Source organism: Sphaeramia orbicularis, chromosome 17 (assembly GCF_902148855.1).
Source record: "Sphaeramia orbicularis chromosome 17, fSphaOr1.1, whole genome shotgun sequence".
Taxonomy (NCBI): domain Eukaryota; kingdom Metazoa; phylum Chordata; class Actinopteri; order Kurtiformes; family Apogonidae; genus Sphaeramia; species Sphaeramia orbicularis.
In genome coordinates this window covers 31,215,334-31,233,439 of record NC_043973.1, presented here as the reverse complement: position 1 = coordinate 31,233,439, position 18,106 = coordinate 31,215,334, and the positions used below count along the sequence as shown (strand labels likewise).

The following is an 18,106-nucleotide window of genomic DNA, read 5'->3' as shown; positions in this document are numbered from 1 at the left end:
TTTTTAAACACTGGTCAGCTTTTTTCACAACATGTTCTTTAATAAACTAACTCAACAATTCTCTTATTTACTGACACAATATATTTTCAAACTGCTCTTGCACAGTTCTTATTTTTGCCCGTTTCCTGTTGTATACTTCCTTGTGATTGCAGGCCTGTTGGTGTTGTAATCCTATCAGAGTCAAATGTCAGTGGCACGCCGATCAAGCTGCTAATTACTCCACTTTGGAGGGATGAGGCTGTGGGAGAGGCTGTGGGGTCAGCAGGGGGAGGCTAGAGTGTGTTTGCCACCTTAATTACAGAGCACCAGTGGGAGCACATTAAATCTGCGGGAGAGGATTTAATTCAATATTCAACGGGACGTGCATCAGCAGGCGCTGCTTAAAAGGCAAAAAGAAAGAGTTTGATATTGGCTCCAGTGAAATGACCTTCATGGTCATTACTCCAGCAAAAATACAACGGATACCCAGGCTCCTGTACAGAGAGCAGAAGGCCACAGCTGACAGTCTGCTGTAGGAGGCTGCTGCTCAGCTGATTCAGAATTTTCTGTTTTTTTTTTCTTCAATCTTGGGAACCTTGGGACAGTTATTGTTATTATAATAAAATGTATTCTGGGTGAATAAGCAGTAGAAAAATTAACTTGATTTTGTCTTCTTATGCTACATTTAATGGTTCATTTGCACATGCAACACACATGAAGTTTGTATTTAGTGACAGTAGTTTTAAGTTAACCCTCCACTATCCGGGCCACCAACTAAAATGTGCACATTGTAAACAAAAGAAAATGACCAGACTAGCATCTGTCTGCCAAGTGTGCCTAAAACGCACTATTTCTTCCATTAGAACTACTGTTTTTGATCCGAAAGCCATTAAGGCATAAATCCTGCTTTTACTGATATCTGGGCTTCATTTGAGAGGTGAGGGTCTAAATGAATTTATTAACATTAATGTTGCTGTTAAATCACTGACAAATGCCAGGCTGCAAAAATCAAATAATATGTAATCCAATTTTTATGTAATATTTTGGAAAAAAAAACCCTAACACCATATTTTGTGTTTTTTGCATCAAAAAATGTTGTGACATCATGATGAGAAGAGATCCTTTAAAGGGTTAAAAAAATCTAAAATGAATGATTATTTGATATGTATGATTAGGGCTGACCTTGATTTTCAAAAATAAAATCAAATTAGAGCAGAAAAATAAATATATAAAAATAAATAAATAAATAAATAAAATTTACCATGTTTCATACTACACTGAACATACTTGAATTTATAATTTGCACTTTACATGAGTTTTTTTTATTTTTTTATTGCTAGTTCTATGGCTAGTCTATAACAGTTTAATTCCAGTGCACTATTAGTTTACAAAAGGAAACAGACTTGAATTTCCAGTATACTTATTTGCATTCATAGATTTTTTTTGTTTCGTACAAAAGTGAACATACTTTGTTTTAGTGTTTAAAAGCTTTATTTATGTTTAAAGAGTATATTTTACATTGTTTTCTGAGAAAAAACAACAACTTTAAGATTAACAAATAATCATTTTTAATAATCGTGATTTCAATTATTGCTAAAATAATCATGATTATTGTTTTTTTTCTATAATCGAGCAGCCCTGACGTGCTTTGTGGGAAGTGAAGCTCCACACAGCTGCAGTAGCAAAAGGCAATGAAGCTGTTTCTGGGTTTGTTGCTGTTGTGGCCATAATGCGGTTGCCACAGTGCATGTCGTGACAAATTTCCGAAAATGCCCGAGTGACCCGCCGGCTTTGTTTGTAAACAAATGGATTGTTTATGGTGGAGTACACCTCGAAACTGTTCACCGTGAGGGAAGAAATTCAGGTGCGTAATCACGGAAAGACTTACAGATTTGTGATACTTAGGCTATGACTGGGGTTTGACAGATTTGATGAAAAAATTGGTTGAAAGACATATGCAGTTTTAAGTCGGCTAAAATTATATGCCTTTTTGCACAGGACCTGTTGATTTCCACTGGTCTGGAAATTAACCCCTTACATATCATTAGCCTCATAGCATGATTACCTAAGTTGTATTGGTAACACTTTATAATAAGTCCACACTATGAAGCATTAGTTAAGCATTAATAAATACTGAATTCATCATTTATAGAGCATATTTCTGACATGTATTCTCATTAACATATGGTTTATTAGGAAGCTCATCTACAAAGTGCTTAGTGATTATATTTTCATACTTTATAAATTATGGATTCAGCATTTAAACATTTAGTACTGCATCACTTACAAACCAGTTATTTTGTGCATTTATGTTCACACATACACTATTCAGACATGTACTAGTGGTTAGTGAATATTTTAGTGGGTATTTTATACTAATTCACACATTTATTTTCCAATAGATGTCCTATAAACAGTTACTAATACAGGAATCCATTATTTCAGGTAGTTCTAAAGCACTCATTACTCATTAATAAAGTCTATGGTGTGAGCTCATCTAAAGTGTGCACTATCTATGACACACTGTAAACCCGGACTTTGTATTTACTGAAATGCTTTAATTACAATGTACTTAAATGATTGAAGTTTTATTATATTCTACTAATTTGTAGACATGGTCGAAAGTACGAAAAAGTTTAAAATTTAGTATTGCGTCACTTACAAACCAGTTATTTTGTGCATTTATGCTCGCACATACACTATTCAGACATGTACTAATGGTTAGTGAATATGTTAATGTGTATTTTATACTAACACACATTTATTTTCCAATAGATGTCCTATAAACAGTTATTAACCCTTTCATGCATAGTAGTAACTACAGTGGACAGTTACTCTACAGCTTTACTCTTGTATATTCATGGGTTTTGTTGTTTTAGTTCCATATCAACCAACACAGTGGACACTTATGCATCATCCCATAATACATTGTAATTCATACCATTATTGTAACTTTGCTGTTCTTGATTGGTTCTTGAGTGGAAATCAATTGTTAATATTTATTTTTTGCATATTATCTCCATGAGAGTGAGTAATAACTAGTATTAGAATATGTTAAAATGTGAGAAAACATCAGATTAGCTGCATTAAACATGGTTTCATTTCACTGTTTTCATATCACTTTATGATATTGGGTTTTAAATACATGTTTCTTTGCTTCAAAAATAAAATTCATGGTGTAGCTGAGTGGACATTTTTGTAACTCCATGAAAAACAGGTTGATTTAAAAATAAATAAATAAATTTAAAAAATTTCAATCGCATTGTTTTTTTTTTCATGCCTAAAAAGGAATAAAAACACTCAGGAAAAAAAAAAATCTTGATTAAGGTTCTCATAATTCATGCATGAAAGGGTTAATACAGGAATCCATTATTTCAGGTAGTTCTAAAGCACTTACTACTCATTAATTAAGTCTATGGTGTGATCTCATCTGAAGTGTGGACTATCTGTGCCATCTAAAGCATTTACAAATGAGATTTAAAGGTTGGAAATGCCTAAGGACTCACAAAAGTGTCAGTTATTCTAACAAAGGACAGACACAGCACATGGGATTATCAAACAAACTGCATGATTGAATGATGAATGATTATGAATGATGAGTAAAACATTTATAACTGTGCTTATAAACCATATATTAAGGAGTATTCATGTTAGAAATGTGTTTTATAAATAATGAATTCAGTATTTGTTAATGCTTAATTAATGCTTCATAGTGTGTACTTATTATAAAGTGTTACCGTTGTATTTTTTTCAGGACATAACCAGTGATGCAAAATGAAGCAGCAGTGTGACTAGAGTAAAGTTACACAAATATCACAATTTGGCCAAAAATCAGACTTATTCACTTATGCTATGAGGCTAGTGTTATGTGTTTAAAGCTGCACATTTCCACAGGATAACTGAAGTGGTTTATTCTCAAATTCACTGACATTCTTCCACAGTTCTGTCAAGGCTCTTCATTTACACATGACTGATGAAAGAAAGAACCTTGTTTCTTACTGTAGCTGTCATCGTTTCATCATCCTCTGAAGGATTTAAATTTGATCTTTGTGTGAATATTCGTGCTGCGTCGTGACATGAGCCTCCTCCAAAACACTTTTAATACTCCATCATCTTTGACCAGGAAACATGGTGGAAACAAAACTCATGCAGCTCCCATTTATTATATATATTTAGTTGTGTGCATCTTCATATTGGATCTTTTCCATACTGAACCTTAAAATCTGAAAGGGTTCTTCTTGATTTGTTGCTGCACTAAACGGTTTCTTTCCTCTAAATCAGGGGTGTCAAACTACTTTTAGTTCAGGGGCCGCATCCACCCTAATATGATCTAAAGTGAACCAGACCAGTAAAATAATATAAACAATAGGATAAGAGCTTTTGAGTGAAAAAAGTAAATTCCATAAAATAAAAAATACACTTAAATATGCTTAAATATCCTACAATACACGCAAAAATACACTTTAAATATCCTACAATACACACAAAAATACACTTAATTATGCTTAAATATCCTACAATTCACGCAAAAACACACTTAAATATGCTTAAATATCCTACAATACACGCAAAAATACACTAAAATATGCTTAAATATCCTACAATACATGCAAAAATACACTTAATTATGCTCGAAAATCTTACAATTCACACAAAAACACACTTAAATATGCTTAAATATCCTACAATACACGCAAAAATACACAAATATGCTTAAATATCCTACAATACACGCAAAAATACACTAAAATACGCTTAAATATCCTACAATACACACAAAAATACACTTAAATATGCTAATATCCTTCAATACACACAAAAATACACTTAATTATGCTCAAAAATCCTACAATTCACGCAAAAACACACTTAAATATGCTTAAATATCCTACAATACACGCAAAAATACACTAAAATATGCTTAAATATCCTACAATACATGCAAAAATACACTTAATTATGCTCGAAAATCTTACAATTCACACAAAAACACACTTAAATATGCTTAAATATCCTACAATACACGCAAAAATACACAAATATGCTTAAATATCCTACAATACACGCAAAAATACACTAAAATACGCTTAAATATCCTACAATACACACAAAAATACACTTAAATATGCTAATATCCTTCAATACACACAAAAATACACTTAATTATGCTCAAAAATCCTACAATTCACGCAAAAACACACTTAAATATGCTTAAATATCCTACAATACACGCAAAAATACACTAAAATATGCTTAAATATCCTACAATACACGCAAAAATACACTTAATTATGCTCGAAAATCCTACAATTCACGCAAAAATACACTTAAATATGCTAATATCCTACAATACACGCAAAAATACACTTAAATATGCTTAAATATCCTACAATACACACAAAAATACACTTAATTATGCTAAAAAAAATCCTACAAAACACACAAAAATACACTTAATTATGCTCAAAATCCTACAGTACATGCAAAAATACACTTAAATATGCTTAAATATCCTACAATACACGCAAAAATACACAAATATGCTTAAATATCCTACAATACACGCAAAAATACAATAAAATATGCTTAAATATCCTACAATACACGCAAAAATACAATAAAATATGCTTAAATATCCTACAATACACGTAAAAATACACAAAAATATGCTTAAATATCCTACAATACACGCAAAAATACACTTAAATATGCTTAAATATCCTACAATGCACGCAAAAATACACTTAATTATGCTCAAAATCCTACAATACACGCAAAAATACACTTAAATATCCTACAATACACACAAAAATACATTAAAATATGCTTAAATATCCTACAATACACGCAAAAATACACTAAAATATGCTTAAATATCTTAAAATACACGCAAAAATACTTAATTATGCTCAAAAATCCTACAATACATGCAAAAATACACTCAAATATCCTACAACACATGCAAAAATACACTTAAAATTCCGTAATTAAAATGTTTACATCTACGAATTTTACTTGAACATAACATGAACAAATATGAACAACCTGAAAATTCTGTAGTAAAATAAGTGCAATGCTAACATAATAGTTAGTTTATCATTTATACACGTGAATCCCAACTTACAGATCACAGTGGATCCACAAATACACCAAACATTAAATAACAGGGAGAATATTATTAAAATTCCACATACTTCTCTTCAGACATTTCAGATATTCCCTTTTTTTTGTAAAAGACTAGTCTGTAAATATGAACATTTTTGTGTAATTTTACATTTTTTACACCAAAACAAAGAGACAAATTTGCAGTTTTCATTATTTATAGTTTATTATGATCGTATTTTACTGTTCTGATCCACTTTAGAATTAATTGACCTAAAATTATTTTAACATCCTTGATTTTTAATATTTTCAATGTAATTTTTGTATTTCACAAATTCATCCCAGGGGCCAGATTGAACCCTTTGGCGGGCCGGATTTGGCCCCTGGACCGCATGTTTGACACCCCTGCTCTAAATGGTCTGCAGAACACATTGAACCGTATCAGCAATAATCAATATCGTTCTTTATTATCCTTCTCCTGACACTGAGCACGTAAGTGGAAGACAGCGATGAAGACCGCCATGACTCATTTTAATAGCAGAATATTGCTGCGCTAATCCGCTCTCCTGATGTCTGTGTTTCCTGTCTGTGATGTAATCATGTCCTTGAGAGCAGCCTCTCTGAAAAATGAGTCTGTGAGGGTCAGGTCAGGTGATCCCATGATGCAACGGTGAGAAAGTAAAGTACCTTGGCCTTCTCCAACTGCACCTGGGCGTTTCTTTCTTCAACAACATCCGAGTCCTGACGCTCTCCCTGCAGAACAGAGGGACACATGCAAATTTCATGAATTTCATTGTTATAAACTGATATAACCAGGTGTGGTCACACAGAGTTCAATCTAAAAAAATAATTAGAATAGATAGAAAACTACCTGCAATTAGGGATGTAACGATTACTAGTATAACGATAAACTGCAGTAAAATTGCAGACGGTTGGTATTACCATTTAAATCCTAATTATCATGATAACCGTGTTTGATTGCTGCACTTTTCTGCCTTTATGTAAAATATTTTAGTATAGCTTTAATTTATTACAATTTTGATTTTATATACCTAATATTTGGAACCAATATTCACTTTTAAAGTCTTTGAAAAGGTTCGTTAAGCATCTGTGTGTTATTTATGCAATAAATTATATACATTTTTCAAATCAGATTTTATATTTTTTGTGTGTTTTCTTGCCTTTTGTGTTTATATAGTAGGTTAAAGTGAAAAAATAATAGACAGATGAGATAGATGAAGTTGTGATAAAAAAACAGATCCCAAACATGGGTATTGTAAATATTTGTTTATATAGTATATAAAGGCAAAATCAAAAGGACTGAAAAACGGACAAAATAGACTCAGACCACTAAGGGTTAATATTTGAACGTTTCTACCAAGAGAATGTGCATTGTGCCGATTATTTTATTTGTTTTGTTTGTTGTTGTTGTTTTTTTAATACAACTTGGTTAAATTATTTCAGTGTGTGTATTAGTACTTTTTGAACATTTTGAGCACAATTCACAATTTTTTGTGTTTTTATATTAGGTTAAAGTGAAAAAAAAAAAAAAAAATAGACAGATGATATAGATGAAGTTGTGCTGAAAAATACAGATCCCAAACATGGGTATAGTAAATATTTGTTTATATAGTATATAAAGGCAAAATCAAAAGGACTGAAAAACGGACAAAATAGGCTCAGGCCACTAAGGGTTAATATTTGAATGTTTCTGCAACAGAAGGGACATTGTGCCGATTATTTTATTTGTTTTGTTTGTTGTTGTTGGTTTTTTTTTTAAATACAACTTGGTTAAATTATTTCAGTGTGTGTATTAGTACTTTTTGAACATTTTGAGCACAATTTCAACAATACCACGATAATGATGATAACCGTGATAATTTTTGGTCACAGTAACCGTGATATGAAATTTTCATATCGTTACATCCCTATCTGCAATATATTAAACACACCAGTTTCATATTCAGAAATTCAAGACAATGACCAAAACGTATTCATTCATTCCTTCATTCTTCCGTTAGCTACCATTGGGCAAAGGCGGAGTACACATGTCACCAGTTCATCACATGACTGGCATATACAGACAAACAACCACTGATTATCACACTCACCCCTGTGGAAATCTGACCAGTTAGTTTTTTGTAGTTTTGTATACAGGGTGGGGAAGCAAAATTTACAATATTTTGAGGCAGGGATTGAAAGACAGTGTATGACCAATTAGTTTATTGAAAGTCATGAGAATTTATTTGCCACAAGAAAATGTACATAATAGAAAACGTTTTTATTCTATGTGTCCTCCTTCTTTCTCAGTAACTGCCTTCACACGCTTCCTGAAACTTGCGCAAGTGTTCCTCAAATATTCGGGTGACAACTTCTCCCATTCTTCTTTAATAGTATCTTCCAGACTTCCTCGTAATAGTTTTGCTCATAGTCATTCTCTTCTTTCCATTATAAACAGTCTTTATGGACACTCCAACTATTTTTGAAATCTCCTTTGGTGTGACGAGTGCATTCAGCAAATCACACACTCTTTGACGTTTGCTTTCCTGATTACTCATATGGGCAAAAGTTTCTGAAAAGGTATGGATAATAGTGTTAGGTATGATTATGACATCAATATATGTTTGGTTTCAAAACAATTGAGGTAGTGCCTGCTGAGAAAAAAACAACTAAATGTTCATTGTAAATTTTGCTTCCCCACCCTGTATATATATAAATACAGGGTGTCCCAAAAAAATGTATACACACTTTAAATAATTGTAAAGTAGGTGTTTATTAGAATTCATTTAATTTTCAAAATGTAATAGAATGTACAAAAAAAAAAAAGTCTAGTGGTGTGAGGTCTGGTGAACTTGCCAAACAGGTGGATTGGATGGAGGGGACGGTCTACGAGTGCTTTTCTAGAAAAGACAGCGCAGACCTCCACCAAGGCAGATCAGTGCCCCCCCACCCCCTATCACCACCAAAATTTAATCAGTTGTTCCTTGTGCCAGTATCAACATTTTCTGAAATTTTCACCCAAATCCGGGGCACTGATCTGCTTTGGTGGAGGTCTGCGCTCTCCAAGTGCTTCTAGTTGTGTATGTCTTTTGCATTATACAGCACAGTGGTAAGCTTGTGTTTTTTAAATGTGCTATATAAATAAAGTGGATTGGAAACAATTCACTGGATTAATGTGTTAAGATTCAGAATTTTTATTTTGTCAGCAGAGGTTCACACATAAACATGCACCACACTGAAACTGGTCTGTTTTTCAGCCTCACTAGATCATGCATGCATCACACACCACATACTAGGAGCAGTGGGCTCGCCATATCAGATGCCTGGGGAGCAAATGGGGGGGTTAAGTGACTTGCTCAAGGGCACATCAACCAACAACTCTCCGCCAATCCAGGGAATTGAACTGCCGACCCTTTGGTCACAAGCTGACTCTCCAGCCATCCAGGTCACGTCAGATGAAACTAGACTTATAAACTGAAAAACAGCTTCAGCCTTCAATGACTGAGATACACATGAAAGTTCTAAAACACAGGTGTCAAACATGCGGCCCAGGGGCCAAATTTGGCCCGCCAAAGGTTCCATTCCGGCCCGCGGGATAGAAGTGCAAAAATGAACCTGAACAGTCCAGGTTGTCCAAATCCTTTTGGTTCAGGTTCCACATACAGACCAATGGGATCTACAGTCAAAATAACAACACAATAACCCATAAATAATAACAATGACAAATTTTCTTTGTGAAAAATTATGTGGAAAAAATTGAAGTGAAAAAATAAGATTACACTGTGAAAATATTTACATTTACAAAAAATGCGAGTAAATACATAAATAAAAACAAAGATGAACAACCCGAAATGTGCAGTTTTAACAATATTCTGTCTGTTACTAAATGTTTTGTGCATTTATGAATCCACTGTGATCTGGAGTTGTGTTAATAATAAGAGATGGAATATTGTAGAAATTGTTCAAATTTTAGTTCCAAACTCCAAAATTTTAACAATATTCTGCCTGTTACCAAATGTTTATGGAACACTGTGTGTAATGTACATGTATAAATAATAAGTCGAGGCATAATATTGTTCAAATTGCACTAATTTTTCAAATGAAATTTCTGTTTTTTCAGGTTATTCACATATTTTTTGTAAAATGTAAATATTTTCATCATTTAATTGTTCTTTTTTTTTTAATAAAACAAAAAGAAAAACTTGGATTTGTCATTATTTATAGGTTATTAAGTCATTATTTTACTGGTCTGGCCCAGTTGAGATCAAATTGGGCTAAATATGGAACTGAACCAAAATGAGTTTGACACCCCTGCTGTAAAATATCTCAAAACATTCACAAATAGACAACAGTTTCTGAAGAGAAATGAAAGCAGTCATTCTTACTGTATTTCCAGAGGAAATGTAATTTGACTGCATCCATGATTAGACCATTTTAGCCACTGATCACTGTTTTTGATCCAAAGTACACCAAACACAAGTCTGAATTCCTCATTACAGACTGATTCGTCTCTTCACTATGAAGTTTATCATGTCATAACATCTCCTAAGTGCCTTCTCGTGTACGTTTCTTTCCCAGAAGCATACTGGCTTTAATTGGGGGGAAGTGGCACAGCGGATCCCTCCTGGGATGCTCAGATTTATGTGCCATGTGTCTCACAGATTAGATTGTCCCCTCAAAGACATGGTAATTAATGCCCTCCGTGTCACAGCCAGGAGGTGGCACAGCCCCTTCAACCACTCTGGCACTCAAGATACACACTCGCATATCCCAAAGTCACAAATCAGATGGGTTGATGCATTTTAACAACACACGAGATCCTGAGTCCTCTGTGAACTTCAACAATATGTCAAAGTCAGCGTTCTCCAATCTAATCTGAAATGGTCTTCACCCATGATGACAGCTTTGCTCCGTGCATACTAATTATACTATGACGAGGGGTCCAGAGGGTAGACTATATTTAATTGAGTTATTTTCATCCCTCAGTGTCCTTTTTTCAAAACATTTTGGGACACGTTTTGGTTTTATTTTGATAAGGACAGTAGAGACATGATGCCAGATAAGTGACAGAGAGAAAAGGAATGACAAGCAATACAGTTCTTGGGTTGAAATTGAACCTAAAACTTCAGGAGTCAGGTCAAAAATAATCTTTCTGGGGTGGGGCTCTGTTGGAGGTGGGGAGTGGGGATTGTTTTTGTTTGTATTGACTCATGTCTGTAACATATTTAGCTTGTACAGTTAAAAAGACTGAGTAAAAAAAAAAAATCTGGTGAATCTGATGTGAGTCCACTCCTCCTTCTGATTGGACCAACCCCCCCCCCCCAGATCACCACCAAAATTTAATCATTTCTTCCTTTAGCCAGTATCAACATTTCCTGAAAATTTCATGAAAATCCGTCCATAACTTTGAGTTATCTTGCTAACAAACAAACAAACAAACAAACACGCACGCACGCACACAAAGCAAAGCGATCACAATACCTCCTGGTGGAGGTAATAGCAATTCTATATTGTCATTTCCTCTTTAGTCTGATGATAAACTATACAATAAATAATTCTGATCCTAGTTTTTGCACAGGGATCATTTGTGGAAACGGTGACATGGCTGCAGAGCATCAGTATGATGGGATCCACAACAACCATGTCACATCCGTCCACTGACACATTTAGTGTTTTTGTGTCAGCTGTTATTGTTTTAGATCCACAATACTAACATTTATGAATAAGAGGAGAATTAGCAATAGTAAGTCTATAAGTTTATTCCTAATAAAGTACTGGTACTGACCAGAGCATCATGGGTAATGTCACGTCCATCCACCAGCAAAAGTTTTCACATACATGTGCTATTCCAAATCCAATATTTCTGAAAATAGAGCTTCCACTGTCAAATAATATCAGTAGTCTGTGCACAAATGGATTAGCATTATTTACACACAGTTCTATGCATTTATGACTTTTTTTTTTTTTTTTTTTTGGACAAAAATGGCCACTCTTTTGACCCCCTAAGTAAATTTTTGCCGACTATTGTTTCACATATGATTTTTTAAAATTTCCTTTTGAAATATTATAAGAGTGCTGATTTATAATTTGCTACAGCATACTTTTGGATGTATTTGTGTGTAGCTGAAGTCACTGAAAGTCTCCTGACAGCGGCTGATAAAGGTCCATATATATATATATTCTGTAGGAGACGGGGCTGCCCTCGTCCATGTTTATTCCAGAGGTCATCGCCGTACACAGAGCGAGGATCGGCCCACACTGTTTCCACTGTTTTAACCTCCTGTTTAACCAGCAGAGAACAATTTCCTCTCAGCTGTCCTTTAGCCCTGCTCCTGCTCTGCATGTTCTTCCAAACGGGTGCACACACAGTACTGCCTCTACACCAGTGATGCTCTGACTTTGATGATGATGGATTATGCAGCATTTTATTACTATAGGCCCATGGTTATGATGGACCTATCTTACTCTCCAAAAGGCTTGTCTTTAACAGCCTGTGTTAAGGAATTAAGTGGGAAGACAAAGAGAGAAGTGAAAAATGGGAGTATGAGCAAAGGGGAGTGTGTAAAGTATAATAAATGACAATGAAATATCTGATGAGTGGAGCGTAAAGAGGCAGTTTATGTGTTGTAAAATGATAAAACACATGGATGACATTTAGAAAGTGTACATTCTACAGGTAGGGTAAAAACCTCAGCTTTTCTACAGTTTGTTGGAACATCCTGCTTCTTACAACCCATAGTAATGTACTGTTCTGTTAGGACATTTAGTATCTACACCAGTGGTTCCCAACCTTTTTGTGGCTCATGACCCCATTTTAACATCACAAATTTCTGGTGACCCAAGACATTCAAAACAAAGAATTTTTTATTTTGACTAAAATTAAGTTGTTTTTGATCATGTAATAGTTTGCTATACTATGTTGCACATAAACATTAATTTTAGATGACATTTAGGCTATATAATTATATATATATTATTATATATTATTATGGACGACGGCAGATAATCCAGGTGTAGATTACTGCACAAAGTGAGAATTTTGTTTTCCTTGGTCAGAATATGTACAGTCAGTCCAGCTGTGATTTACAACTCTCCAAATTAATACTGAACAAAAACTCAAACTATGAATTATGAAAGAGCTGCAGCATCTGAAACTGACCACAATGAACATTTGACAGATAAACAGAACCACAGTGCTTCATTTTCAGCTTCACAGTTTGTCATGTCTTTTATGGATTGGGATTGTCTCTCTCAACTCCAGAAGGCCGGAAAACACAAAAATTAGATAAAATCCGATTTGAAAAATGTATAAAATTTATTGCATAAATAACACACAGATGCTTAACGAACCTTTTCAAAGACTTTAAAGTGAATATTGGTTCCAAATATTAGGCATATACAATTAAAATTGTAATAAATTAAAACTATACTCAAATATTTGACATAAAAGCAGATCTTTACATAAGCGTTTTCTCCAGAAAAGTGTGGTAATCAAACACGGTTATCATGATAATTAGAATTTAAATGGTAATACTAACTGTCATGGTGGCAGCCCATGCCCTGTGAGTGGGTTGAACCTGTGTCCTTTGTTCTCAGGCTCTGGGCCTGGTTCTGGGTTGGAGTGACAGGGGGAGCATGGGTTTGGGCCTGCTAGCTTAGCTGGTCTAGTTTTGTTTGTTTCTATTAATCATATTTTCATTTCATATTTATTATTTTTGCATCCTTAGAAATAGCTTCATAATGGGCCCACAGATCAAAACACATTTTGCATAGCTTAAGTCTGGTTCTTTTGTTCCTTTTGTTCCCTAACTGTTTGATGCTCACTCCATGCTCTCTCCATCCCATCACCAGATCCCAGGCCTGACAGACAAACAGGAAGAGGGAGGTTCCCAAACCTTTTATAGTAGAGGGCATCAGGAACTTACCAAGGGTGGCAGCCATCAGAGGGGAGTTTTGTGAGTTGGCCAGTAGTTAACCTTAAAAATGCTCTAAACCAGGTTTAAACTGTTAGAAACTTTTTGGGGAAGTATTAAATATAAGTAGTGAAATGAGGTATAGGTCAAGATATCAGTAATATTCTGGTAAATGTTAATTGAAAGGTAAACTGAACATTGGGGATTGGTTTGTTCATGTGGGAGGGGCAACGGGTATAAAAAGCCTGGAGTAGAAGCTCCTCGAGGAGAAGTGTGGCTCTGCTTGAGTGAAGCAGGTCACTGAAGCTGGCTGCCCTTAGCCATGGGCTGAGCTTTATTTTCTGTGGTTTAAGACTGATTTTCCTTATGTTTTGTTATGCTGTTTTTCATCAATTAGTTGAGTTTTTTTCTGTTTTTAGTTTTTTTTTTTTTTTTTTTTTTTCACTAACACAGCTCAATCGGCGATGTCACCTGGGCAAACACTGTAAATAAATCATACTGCGGTGAAGATTATTCCAGCCTCCTGGTGTGTTTCCTCCTCCACATGGTCAATCATCACACTAACCATCTACAATTTTACCACGGTTTATTGTTATACCGGTAATCGTTACATCCCTACAAGTCTATCATCAGCTCTGTGTCTTTTACCCTCCAGTATCCTTCTGGAATAAAGGTTATCTGGGGCGTTCGGTTAGTTCTTGGGAGCACTGAGCTCTGGATGCAGTGCAGAGTAACCCCCCCCCCCCCCCCCCCCCCGGTCTCCTTCACTGTACTGACAACGAATCGAAAATGTATCGAACTGAAGACCCCTGTACCGAAAACCAAAGTTATTATCGTTAACGAAAACTAACGAAATGACGAAAACTAGAATTGTAAAAACATTTTCGTTAACTGAAATAAATAAAAACTATAATTAAAAGAAAAAAAAAACTATAACTGAAACTGTATTGTGTGTTTACAAAACTACCTACAACGGATAAAAATTATGGATAAAATTCCCTTCATTTCCATCTTGTCAGTGTTGGACTGATATGAAATTGATTTATTTCCCTACAAGCAATTTTAGCTGCTGGCACCATATGATATTTAATGGTCCGTCACTTGTGGTTTCCAGTCGTCTTCTGGTCCCCACTCTACCTGGAAACATGCAGACTAAAGTTGGGAGAAAGCAGCAGAGTCCTGTCTGGGATTTATTTGAATACGACGACAGAGAAGAAGAGAAAAGATACGACAAAACTAAAATTAATACTAAAACTAAACAAGAAAATAACGAAAACTAATAAAAACTAGCAAACCTACGCTAAAAACTAATTAAAACTAACTGAATTAGAGAAAAAAAGTCCAAACTAAATAAAACTAAACTAGAATGAAAAATCCAAAACCGAAACATGCCGAAAACATACCAAACTGAAATGTTTCTGTACCATTACACCACTATTAAGTATTAAAAGCAAAGGGATTTTATTGAGTTGCCTATAACTATAATTGGATTGAAAAAAAGAAAGAAAAAGGGAAAAAGCAGCACTTGATTAATATTACGTTGAGGTCAGGTGACAATTAGTAAAAACCACAACACAACACAGAGTATTCCCTATGATGAAGAAGGAATAGAAGATGAGGAGGAAGTAAATCTCCCCAGATCTAAATGATGCCCAGGCATGGGTTTTGTTTACCCATGGCTGGTGCAGACATCTGTTCGCACAGCACCCGCCTCTCCTGCAAGCCAATGTCACCCAGCCAATAATACAAAACGCCCCCGCTGAATTCTTAAACAATGTTGAGCCGGCTGCTGCAGGTGACTTAGACATGTCATAGAAAGAACGGCAAAATTAGTTTTTTTTTGTTTGTTTGTTTGTTTTTGTGAGAATTGAATCCTTCCTCAAAAATAACCCAGTCATGTATAACCTCTATGAGTGGAATTAAACTGCCAGCGACACTAAAAAACAATGATTATCCCTTACATTTGGGTCATCATTTTATTTATTAGACAAGGCACACAAAATGCATCATATTTCTATTAAACTGTTTCAGCTGATAAACACAGTTTTCACTATCACTGCAGATGAACCTGTGTGAAGCCATTCAGTCAGAAATCATGTTTGGGCAAAAAATACAATATGAAAGTAGAATTCATATCACCTTTAGGGCCACACCTATCATTAAAGCTGCAAGGCTTGATAATGTTATGATGTAAACAGGGATGTAATGATATGAAAATGTCATATCACGGTTATTGTGACCAAAATTATCACGGTTATCATTATTATCGTGGTATTGTTGAAATTGTGCTCAAAATGTTCAAAAAGTACTAATACACACACAGAAATACTTAAACCAAGTCCAATATTTCACTTGTAATTTTTCCAGATTCCTTCGTCTTTTCAAACTCTTTGCCATATGTCTTCATGTCCGTCTCCGTCTCTTTACCAACCCCCTCTTCCTCCTGCTCTGTTTCCAACCCAACCCATTATCATGATTATGTGACATAGATGGTGAGCAAAAGAAGGTGGAAGACAAGGATATGGGGGCGGGGGGGGGGGGGGGGGGGGACGCATAAAGCCACGTTCTGAGTCCTTGTCTCTGGTGCTACCTGAAGGTGACTCTTCTTCCGCTCGAAAACGTTTACACAGCTCTTTCGGCACGCGCCAGGGGAGTACATTAGGAAAGCGGCGTCTGATTGGGGAGATGGACTCCATCCCTAAACTGAACTAATCAGAGCCATCAAGTCACCAGGAGCCAGCTGGCCCGGGCTGAAGCGCTGCCGTTCCCCAGAGGACGAGCTGAACCTTCAGGTGGCTCTTAAAGAAAGGCTCCCGTACAATTTACCTGCACATTATTTCAAGCACTTTTTTTGCTACCTTACTTCTTCATTCTTCCAGGCTTTTTAGACAGCTGAGAAAACTTAAAGTAGATAAGATTATTCCCCTATCTGGAAACTTCTGTGGATTTTGTTTGACAGGATGAGTATTACAGGGGTATCAGATTTTCATGCCTGGATAGAATTTAAAACAAAACAAGGCAAAGGGAAGGATGCTGACTTAGTGAAGATCTGATCCTGACAATTCTTGATCCTTGTTTAAATTCTAAAATAAAGGATGGCAAAATAAGCTCAAATCAGATTATTAACTGGGCTAAAAAGGATTCCAACTGGATTTAATTCAATCAATAAGAAAAAATTCTCACAAGATGACAAAAATTGCAGTGCACATCCACATATTACTCATTTTCAAACCTGTTTTCAACCATATATATACGAGGGCTGTTCAATAAGTTCATGGCCTCACCCAGAAATACTGGTTGTTATAATACAGGATGCTACATTCTTTCGTGATGGGATAGTGATGCTTGAACATCGATGGACCAAGTGCATTGCTGTAAATGGAGATTATGTTGAAAAATAAAATATAAATTATCAGTCTGTGTTGTTCTGTTCTGGGTGAGGCCATGAACTTATTGAACGGCCCTCGTACATACACACACACATAGAGCAGTGTTTTTCAACCTTGGGGTCAGGACCCCACGTTGGGTCGCCTGGAATTCAAATGGGGTCACCTGAAATTTCTAGTAATTGATGAAAATTTAAAAAAAAAAAAAAAAAAAAAAAAAAAAAAGACTAAAAAAATATATGGTGAGTTGACAGAGACAATCCCAATCCATAACAGACATGACAAACTGTGAAGCTGAAACTGAAGCACTGTGGTTCTGTTTATCTGTCAAATGTTCATTGTGGTCAGTTTCAGATGCTGCAGCTCTTTCATAATTCATAGTTTGAGTTCTTGTTTGTTCAATATTAATTTGGAGAGTTGTAAATCACAGCTGGACTGACTGTACATATTCTGACCAAGGAAAATAAAATTCTCACTTTGTGCAGTAATCTACACCTGGCTTTTCTGACTTCATCCATAATAATATATATTATATAGCCTAAATGTCATCTAAAATTAATGTTCATTTGCGAAAACAAATAAATTTTAGCAAAAAAAAACAAAACAAACAAGGGTCTCTGTTTTGAATGTCTGGGGTTGGCAGAAATTTGCGATGTTAAAATGGGGTCACGAGCCAAAAAAGGTTGGGAACCACTGATATATATATATATATATATATATATATAT

The 18,106-nt window shown here is 35.0% G+C and overlaps 1 protein-coding gene across 3 annotated transcripts in view; it reads right to left on the bottom strand.

Moving 5' to 3' along the window:
• The window catches only part of cacnb2b (calcium channel, voltage-dependent, beta 2b), a 78,871-nt gene that overhangs the window by 39,396 nt on the left and 21,369 nt on the right, over positions 1-18,106 (bottom strand). For all 3 annotated transcript variants that reach the window (XM_030160100.1, XM_030160099.1, XM_030160098.1), the window contains exon 2: positions 6,769-6,834. In XM_030160100.1, the coding sequence (XP_030015960.1) occupies positions 6,769-6,834 (66 nt within the window). The remainder of the gene's footprint in view (positions 1-6,768; positions 6,835-18,106) is intronic.